The sequence below is a fragment of the Trichoderma atroviride genome, chromosome 6, assembly GCF_020647795.1.
Source record: "Trichoderma atroviride chromosome 6, complete sequence".
Taxonomy (NCBI): domain Eukaryota; kingdom Fungi; phylum Ascomycota; class Sordariomycetes; order Hypocreales; family Hypocreaceae; genus Trichoderma; species Trichoderma atroviride.
The window spans coordinates 2,357,627-2,367,532 of record NC_089405.1 but is presented as its reverse complement, the minus strand read 5'-3'; the positions used below and the strand labels follow the sequence as shown (position 1 = coordinate 2,367,532).

Here is a 9,906-nt window from a genome sequence, read left to right as displayed (position 1 = left end):
ATAATGAGTTAGTCGGACAATAATAGGCGCCGGCGCTTCAGGGGGGTCCAAGGACCTGCTTTAGCGAATTGCTTGTATTTTGCAAGCCCCGCGCTTCCGCGTCATCCACCCGCCCATATCGAAAGGAGTAACGGCTTGCGTTCAACAACTTTTGAAACAAAAATCACATTCACGAAACGATAAATTTCATGCAGAGTATATTTCCCCAAAGAGAGAAAGCCAGTGGTGCCGCCATTCAGCACCCCAAATAGAATTTTTGCTTGCTACTCCCTAGATACAATACATGCCAAACCGTATGCTCAATAAAATGCAGCTCCCTTGAGCCATGCCATGCAAACAAATAAGCCCGGCCCAAAACTCACGACCAGCTTTTGAAAACTCTCAAAATAACTGGCTTAATCTAGTATCGTCCAAAAAAACTCCATGCTAAGTTGGATCGTCAAATCGTAACACGAGAATGCCGCCCGCGACCTTCAAAGATATTACCTCGCCTCATAGGGTGATTTCATGGCCGGGTTTCAGCTCCCATTCCTTGATTCGACCGGCACCTTTCTTTTCCGCAACATGCTCAATGGTGTTTTTGACTTCCAACCGAGAGGCGCTATCTCTAAACTGATGGAAGATGAAATCAACAATGCCGACCTTGGAAAGAGCTTTGTTGTCTAGAATGGCCTGCTTGACTCCGTTCAAAAGCTCAGGTTTGACCAACTTGCCCGGGGCTGAGTTCGAATTACCCGCACTGCCCAGCGCGGCGAAGGCGTTTGTTGGGACTGGTGGAAGAGCTTTGGCATCGTTTTCAGATTTAATAGTCTTTGGGGCCTTGCCCTTGGGAGCCTTCGTAGCAGGCTCTAGCTCCCAATATTTAGTTGAAAAGGGGTCAATGTCCCATTGCATATCAAATCCTTCTAGGGAGTACATTAGCGTAGTTTGACAATGGAACCTCGACGTGTATAATAACTCACCATGGATGAATTCCATCTTCTTCTCGTGTAATGCCAAGGCTGAGCCCTTTCGATTCTGGCCCTCAAAAAATGGGCCTACGATGTCGGGCTGCAGAGTATCCGCAAATATTCTTCTGGAGACACCAACATCCTCAGAATCGTCGAGAAAGCCATCCATGTCGTCCTCATCATCCTGCTCTTCTTCCTCGTCCTCCATGTCAAGATCCTCGCCCTCTTCTTCATCCTGCCATTCGGCTTCAGAGTCATACTCATAGTCCAGAGGCAGTCGACGGTGCATAGATCTTCTCGCCAGCTTATACATATTTCCTTTGCCGAGGGCAAAAGCTTTAAATGTCACTGTACCGTAGTAAGGCGGGCGCACGTCCTGGGAGAAGGCAATTACTTTCAGAGGAATCTTGCTCAGTCCCGTTCGGACTTGGGTGAAAATGTTGCTAGCATCTGCACTGCCGTTCTTTTCTGAGTTTTGTGCAGCCTTATATGCAGTCTCCATTATGTGCCGAACCGGCTGATGCAGTTTACCGCGAGGTGGAGGAAGATTCGAGAAGGAAAAGACATCCACAGGATCGAATTTGAGAGGGGCACCGTTGTTCTGCTGCTGGTTCGCGATATAGTCGTCCAAGGCCTTTGATTTCGCTTCTTGTATCGTCTTATCCATTTGTGATACCATGGGTGCTAATCGGGCGTTTGCTTTGACGAAGAACGGTTTGAACATCTTTGAATATTCCGAGTTTGTTGGTTTTCCCTCTGCCGCCGATGAATTGATCTTGGCGGGGCTATTATCTTTTGCCGCATCATCTGTTTCGGCTTTCTTAGGGGTACTGGGGATCTTGAAGAAGCTTCCCAGTGTCTTCTGACTTCTAGCCTTTCGGTCCTTTTCCTCCTGAATGCGCTGCAGCTCCTCTTCCTTCTTTCGCTTCTTGTCAGCCTTGGCACGATCCTCTTCTTCTTTCAACTTTCGCTTTTCCTCCTTTTCCTTTGCTCTTGCTGCTTTTTCCTCTTCTTTTTTGGCCTTTTCTTCATCTTTCTTGGCCTTGTCAGCAGCTTTTCCGGCCGCTTGAGCCACTGCCTTCTCCTCGCGCTCCTTCTTCCTCTCGACAAGCTCCTTATCCCGGGCTTCTTTTTCTGCTGGAGTTAGACGCTTCCGCTTCGGGGGCGGATTGGCATTTGTAGCAGATTTCGAACTTGATTGCTGCAGCGCGGATGACCCTGATGTCTCTTGTTTTGTGGATTCTGACGATGTTGACAGTGAGATTAGATCGTTTGCTAATAGCGTGTCGTCGCCTAGAACTTCTGATAGAGCTGGAGAGGATAAAGGAGAGGATAGACACTGGGCTGCTGGCAGAAATCAGTATCGTCACAGAAATAAAATGAGCTCTTGAGGTTTATACTCACAGTCATCTTCAGGCTCTTGTATGCTCACGGGCGGGATGTTCTTAACATCTTCTGCCATTTCAGCTTTGCCTGCTTCAGCAGAGAACTCATCGTGATTTCTCTTTCGATTAGAGGATTCCGACTCTCTGACGTTATGTGATACCTCAAACAGAGGCATTGTTAATTGCGTCATGGTTTAAAAGACTTGAAAAGACCTCAATGTATGCGCCCGAGTTCGTTCTGTCGTTATGATGGATCTCTGATGTTGCATTCGCCGTGCCGCTAAATGCACAATTGCACAGGCATGCAAAAGGAGGGGAGAACCTTCAAGACGAGGCAGGCGAGCTTTAGGCACCAATCTAGGCAATGGAATTGTTCAGAGGCCAAATAAAGCACAGAAGCCGTATTTACCCTGGATCCAGACAAGAGGAGCGATTGTGTGGATGCGGCGACTTGGAGGCAAAAGCGGCACTGCGCAACAACGATGTTGTACAGAATGCGTATCGCGATGGCTCCAAAGACTAAAGACGCGTAAATTTGGCGCTTTCCACTTGAAGAACGCGTTAATCGCTAAAGAGAAGCCCAACTAGTGCGGCTAAAGATCGGAGCGATGGCGCCGAAAGGCTGTTCTAAATCGATACTAAAACCAACCCCACCACTCTACGCTTTGTTACAGCGAACTGCGATAGAATAATAGAGAGAAAGACATTTGAGAGCATGTGACGGTGTAGCAAGAGCTTTTAGAGAGTAGATTAAATGATCACAAGAACACCAATATACTAGTAAGCGGATGCACTATACTGAACGCAAAATAAATTACTTATTTCCACTGCTCATCTTATATGTTAATGCTTTTCGACTGCCGGACCGCCATCAACGCTATCGTATAACCCGAGTCTCATCAAAATACAATATAAGATTTCTAGCAGTATTCTAATTATGTGTAAACATCAAGAACATGAAAACGAGTCTGTGGCTCTATTCTGCGTCTTCTCCTCTAATCAGTCTAAAGCGTGATGCTTGCTACCTATGCACCGGCTTCAAGAAATCGATGACGGCAAAATTACCAAGCAACCTTATGCAAATAAATTAAAGCACAAAAATCTACTTCAGCACCTGCCGTGCAAAACATACTCGTCACAAAATCATCCAATGGAAGGGAAAAATAAGAGAGGTTATTATTTATTAACCATTACGTCATACTATCTTCTCTTTTCAACTGCCTTTCTCGGGCAACATTGAAAATACAGTTTTTTCTTCTTCTCTCTCCGAGTCATCCATGCTTTCCGCCGCCTCGCTCAGCCAGCAAGCTTAATTTCAGAAGCGAAAGTATATTAGATAATAAAAAAAGGAAAATTCAAGATGTATCCCGCTGTCCAAAGCAGAATGGCTCTTCCTTAGCGACTGTAGATTCCTCCTTCCAATGCTCAAATTGGTATGAACATATCCAAACGCCAAACAATGCGAGTAATAAAAAGCTATAGGAAAGAACATAATACACAAGCGAATGGATTTTTTTTGCTGATAGACAGTGATTAATACATAGCGAACGGAAGGTGGCTGAGGCGGCGTCGATTCTATCGTCACGAAATGGTGTGGTATAAGTATGCTGAATGTATGAGCTTTTCCCCTCTGTGAATCGATGGTTATCAATCGGGGTTGGCAATGTAAAGGCGCTGAGATGTAAGAGTGGCTGTTCGCTCGTCCACGCTTCCTCGTCTCTTTAGCTCCTCGGGCGATTTGACGCTCTTTTCTCTTGTGAGGGCAGAGTGCATTAGAGATTTGCTCGCAAGCCTTGGGGCCGCTCCTAGCTCGCCAACGTTGTCTGCGCGCTCAGCGCTGCTTCCACTATGCGTGCTCTGAGCTCTGCCGCTGGCGGCGTCGTCGATGATGGGCATGGTGTCTTCGGGCTGCTCAGCCAGGCTCCCGGCCCTTTCAGGAGTATCGCCGGGGCTCCATCTCCGTCCGGGCTGTCCAGTAATCGTTCCTGAAGAGGCTCGATAGGTGACGTTGCGGCGACCGCTGCTACCGACGCTGCTTCGTCCACTACTTCCCGTCCTGCGGTGATGCGAGCGCGACGCAAAGTCCTCTTCTTCGCTGCTCTCCCCTTCCACCTCGGTGGCGCTCAGGCGCATGGGCACTCCTCCAACGCCAACATGGTTTTCGTTGGCATACCCAACCACTGGCGTCTTCCCGTGATGGCGGATTTTGGCGGCGACCTTTCCGGTAGCGCTAATGCCCGTGCTCGTGCGGCCACCTGACGAAGATCCAGCTGAGCCAGCCCCTCGGCTCCCTCCGCTGACCTCCAAGTTGGCGCGCATCTTGGCGGCGCGCTGCTGGGCGGCCAGCCTAGGGTCCTCGTACTGAGCTCGATCGCACCATACCGTTGCCTTTTGTTTGCGCAGCAGGGCTACATAGCCGGTTGCCTGGGGCTGTCCAAAGGAGCGGTTAGAGATGGAGCGTCGGAGGTCCGAGTTGGACGAAGTTCGGTACGCAGCGGGCGGTTGTATGCTCGAGTTGCTAAAGGTGCTGACAGAGGGCGATCGCCGGTTGTTGAACTGTTGATTCGACATTGGGTGCGACAAAAGCATAGGCGGGGGGTGCTGCGGTTGCGGTGGAAAGACGTTGGAAGACGTTGTTCGCGAGCGCGAGTGGCTGTAGACGCCTCCCTGGTCCATTTTCCTGCCCGGCAAGCGGTAGCCCGATCGGCCTGGACGCGGCCTCTTCGCTCCCTGGTTGACGCTTGGCGATGGCCGTCAAGAGAAAGAAAAGTTGAGGGTTTGGGATGGCAGTACCCTCGGTCAGTGGGGGGGGTGCCCGCCGTTGGAGTCCCAGAAGCGAAGTCACCGAGCGAGACCGATTTCTCCGGCCGCCAGGGTCCGGCCAAGAAGGAAAATAAAAAAAGGCGCAGTATGCTTGTGAGAACGCGGTCCAAAATCGTGCAGGTTAGGAGAGAGCAGCCGCACAGAGAGGATGCGGGTTCATGGCAAGAAGATACAGAAAAGAAGTGGGAGGGAGGGTGAGATATTTGATGTGACTTTGCGTGGAGCCCATGCACTTTGGCGACTTAGCGCTGCAAAGTCCCACTATAGAGCCTAGAACGGCACCTAAGCGCAAGGTTCTAGCCAGCTGAACCAGCTGTACAGTTGGGGGGATGGCGCGCTAGCGGGCCTGGAGAGGGGAAAGGCTGCAGGAGTTGGCGGGCAAGGATTACTCGTGCATATTGGTGGTTGAGTGAGCGCATTCCATTGCTCGACATGCTGCAAGAGGCACCAGACTGTGACGATGCGTGGAATCATCCAGAATGCTCCGGAGACTGGCCTAAGCAGCGCCGCGACATTGCAGCCTGTAAATCAGCGGATGGGCAGCCTTTTCTCCCCTCAATGGCTTGCGCAACACTAGATATCTGGACGGACAAACAGAGGCGAGGAGGAGAATTTGAGTATACAAAGTAGGCACAGAGGGGCTGGCCCCGGTGGTAAGAAAACATGTGCAGCCCGCTTGCCACATCGCGTGTTCGTTAGCGGGCAACTATTCGAGCTTACAGCATGGCGCTTCCTTGGCGTGGGAACTGGCTCGAGATTTGATCCGATGGGACAGCGCCAGAGAAACTCGAACAGGGGAGCACACAAGGCTCCGGCACCGACGTTGATATGGCAGAACTCCATGCAATACTACGATGCCATAACGTTGCACTCGCTAAAGAGCAGAGTCCCGAAAACCTCAACTGGGACTTCCTGCAACGGTTTTGCCTTCAACTTAAGCAGCTCGACCGCGTGCTTCAGATAAATTGGCTTCCGTGCTTCGGTCTCCATCTGCCATGTTTGACTTTGATGTCATCCCACGTTTCCAAAAAGCCAAAACAGAAAAGAAAGTATAGCCTAGATTCCCAATGAAGCGAAACCAAATTTCCCCCGTCTCATTATCCAATCAAGGGGGCTCTTGATTAAAGGCCCTGCCAGCGTTTCAATGTCATAACTGAAGCGAAACAAGCCTGAAGAAGAAGGAAAAAACGCCTCGGCAAATACCCATCAGGGTATGGAATCTGCCTTGCCAGGGCGTCCGGCGTCTTTCCATTTTTTTTGTGGAGGTCTGGTGCCTCTCTGTTTTTTTTTTCTCCTTCTTCTTCGCTCTTCAGTGGAGCCTCGCGCAGCTCTCCACCGCTGATGTCACCGGCATCGCCGGGAATTAAAAGCACAGTTGAACATGAGCCCATCAATTGGTGCTTCTCCGCAGTGCCACAGGCGTAGCATCGGCTCTCCCAAGCTCGGGCATCCAGCGCACCCGTTCCTAGATCTTTGCTTTGCTGCACTCGGCTGTCGCCTTGCGAGATTTAGCGCACGTGTGTGCTGATTAGACCGACCGGAGTCTTACGATTTCCCAACGGGGGACCCAGACACAGTCAGATCTCATTAAGCTTTGGGGCGGCCAGCGCAGCAACGGCGTGATGACAGGAACATAACATGCATCCAGGAACACGCTGCTTGTATTACGTAGACCACTGTAGTCACGGGCAAAGAAACGGCGGCCATTCCCTTGCGGCACGCACGATATCACACGGGCCGTGTCTTTTCGGTATACGGATCATCGTCTAGCGAGATTCACCAAATTCCAGGCCAGCCATTGCCTGGCGCCGCACATCCATTCCTCCCGCAGATCGCCAATTGAGACCCGGCGCAAGTGGAGATGGCAGACGACAGAGCTTCAAAATCGCGGGGATACAAAATCTCACGGCTGTGGGGCTGGGACCATTTACTGTCTTGCGACGAAACGAAGTGGGAAATATATTGCGTTCAATCCTCATTGTGGAGTACTTGAATATGTTGGCAGCAGCATGCATTATCCCATCAGACTTGTTACTTACTTGCAAGGGGCAGAGAGCAGTTCGCGCCCTCCTCCAGGAACAGATGACTTCAATCCTAATTTGTCCATCTCCATGCGGCATAAAGAATGCTCAGGCACTAGCTCAGAATCATCCACTTAGATTGTTGGCGATTCGGGCTAATGGCCAGGCTTTCATCTGCAGTCATTGCCAGTGCATGGATATTTCCTTGTTTGTTGGCGCATACAGCATGCATACATATACCTACAGATGCTACCACTAATATATTACAAGCATACCACTACCATACTAATTCGATGGACCTTTTCCTAGGACCATCTAGCACTGCAGTGTGATAATGTTCGTTGATGCCTACTAGGACCACTTGGTATGTGAGTATGCCGGCTCTTATGGTGCCATTACCACATGCGGTATCACTGCTGCGGCCTCAACCTCCTCTCATTCCCCATGGGTTACATTCTGCGCCCAATTTTTGTACATGCTACTGTGGGTTGACGTAATTGATTTTTTTTCACCCTAAGTTGACAGTTGCCAGACTGAGCTCGGAAGAATTCGTGCCTAGACAGTTTTGCATTGCTCCAACTTACACCATCTCTGCCAACGATAAGCATTGCATTGGGCGGCGTGAAGCTCCCTCGCTTAGGGGCAATAGATTTTGGGGGCCGCGGGTTCATCCGCCGAAATCCCAATTCATTGAGTAATAGTTACAGACATTTTTTATTCCAGTCAAGCTAATGCAAGGGAAATGCCAATAGTCAACGCCCCCGAGTTATTACCCGACATCCCAAAGTACTCGATGTTTATCATGTACCTAGGTATGGCATAGCATGCATACCCAGATTAGCTAGGAAATGGAAACTATCTAAATGCTTGAGCTAGCTAATAAATTTTAAGTAATTTCTACATTCACAAGAGAAATAACAAATTCATTTTTCTGCCTCGTGGAGAGATGGGCTGTATAAGGGGATGGCTACCAGGTGATTGGAAGACAACCTTGGTTGGAGATTCCTTTTATTTCTACCTATACTTTCCATGATACAAAACCCCAGTTCCCTAAAACCTTGAGCACACCTTGTACAACCAATAACTATTTTAACTTGCATACCCAAGCCCTATTCCTAACTCCCCTGTCCATTGGCAAACGAATCTGATGTAAATAACGCTGAACTCTTACCCCCGTGCCACCTTTCAAGACACCTGTCTAAGCTGCGTTTCCCTCGTACCTCTATTTGGCAATCATTTCTTGGACGATAGGCCAACCCTGAAATTCAATATTATTTTGTGCGGCGAAAGATCCGACTGAACGTGGACGACCTTTTAGGCTTGGTCTCTACAGTCTCTACAGTCTCTGCAGGCCTTGCAAGTGTGGTTTTAGGGCCAGGCTGCTGGTCCAATACAATCCGTCCACAGTTGTTGTCCTTGCAGTGCCTGCAAAGGGAACTTTGCTGATCGAAAAGCTGCTCGTGAACTTTTTCGCATTGATCGGCGCCACGAGGATTCCACTTGTTGTATATTAGTTCAACTTCCCGGGCATCGCATAACTCGCGCTCGATGCGCTCATCTAGGTAATGTCCCTTTTTAGTGTAACCCGGAAGATTTTCGTCTGGCTGAAGCCCAAACTCTACTTTGGGGGCGGTGCAAGCATAATTCAGGCACGGGCAAAACCGATAGGTATGCGTGATATGACACATGTTGCTTATGTATGTTTGGTGGTGTTGACGGTAATGGGCGCCTTGTAAGTCTTGTTTCTACGCAATGTTGCTCTTCTGTCTTCCTTGAGTGGCGATTGTCGATGGCTGATGTCTGCTTCTCCGGTGGTATTTGTTTTAATGCACTTATACAAACTATATCCGTGGCATGTCGATATCATGGGCTCTTATATCAATGTGAGAAGCGTATATTGACAAGCAAACAATCCGCTACGCTCATGAATTCATGGATCAGAGGCAGTTGAGGGGAATCTGTTCAACTCAATTATCTTGTTTACATTATGTTCAAGCCTTGAAGCAATGCGCGACCATTGACAAATAATAGTCAGTTATTCTTATAACTTCACAGATCAGAGGCCTTTGAAGGAAAACTGTTGAACTTGATTCTCTTGCCCATGTCTTATTTAAACCTCAAAAAAAATGCATAGCCACTTAGCGAATGGCAGTCCATTATCCTCATAACTTCACGGATCAAAGGCCTTTGAAAACACTGTTGAACTCGATTCCCTTGTTACGTTCTGTTCAAATCTAAACGCGGTGCGTGGCCATTTGGAGAATAATCCGCTACTCTCGTAATCTTACTGATCAGAGGGCTTTTGAAAGCAAAATTCTTGAACTCGACTCCCTTTTCTGCATTTTATTCAACTCTCAAAGCGCTGTGTCCTGGGCTCTACCTTGTTTTAATCCTTCCCTCAGCCTGCACAACCTGCCTACTATTTCTACCACCTCTTTCAGTACCTATCAAACAATATCAACGCCATCACTTCAACCACCCCTTTCAGTATCATACAATATCAACGCCATCAATTCATGTTACAAGTAAGTCTCTATCAAAGTGCCAAAGACCGCCCCCACGATAATGCGTCGAGTGCGGCTGAATTAGGATCCAGGGCACGCGGCGGCGCTCGGGAATAGCGATAAGTACTAGCGATATCAGGGGTTCAATGCAACCAAAATAGCCCTTCTCCTCCACCGCTCTTTGAGGATTAGCAACAGCCCGGACTGAAAGATTTTCCTATTT

General features: G+C 49.0%; 2 protein-coding genes across 2 annotated transcripts; both read right to left on the bottom strand.

Annotated features, from left to right (window-relative positions):
- Positions 1–198: 198 nt before the first annotated feature.
- On the bottom strand, positions 199–2,871 carry TrAtP1_011375 (uncharacterized protein). The gene is made up of 3 exons (XM_014084545.2): positions 2,355–2,871; positions 963–2,297; positions 199–905 (listed from the first exon to the last, which is right to left on the bottom strand). Exons 1-3 carry the CDS (start codon positions 2,524–2,526, stop codon positions 493–495), a joined length of 1,920 nt encoding a protein of 639 aa, XP_013940020.2. The 5' UTR covers positions 2,527–2,871; the 3' UTR covers positions 199–492.
- A 629-nt stretch (positions 2,872–3,500) lies between these two features.
- Positions 3,501–5,319, bottom strand: TrAtP1_011374 (uncharacterized protein). The gene has a single exon (XM_014084544.2). The coding sequence runs from the start codon at positions 5,009–5,011 to the stop codon at positions 3,983–3,985; it is 1,029 nt and encodes a 342-aa protein (XP_013940019.1). The 5' UTR covers positions 5,012–5,319; the 3' UTR covers positions 3,501–3,982.
- Positions 5,320–9,906: the final 4,587 nt, after the last annotated feature.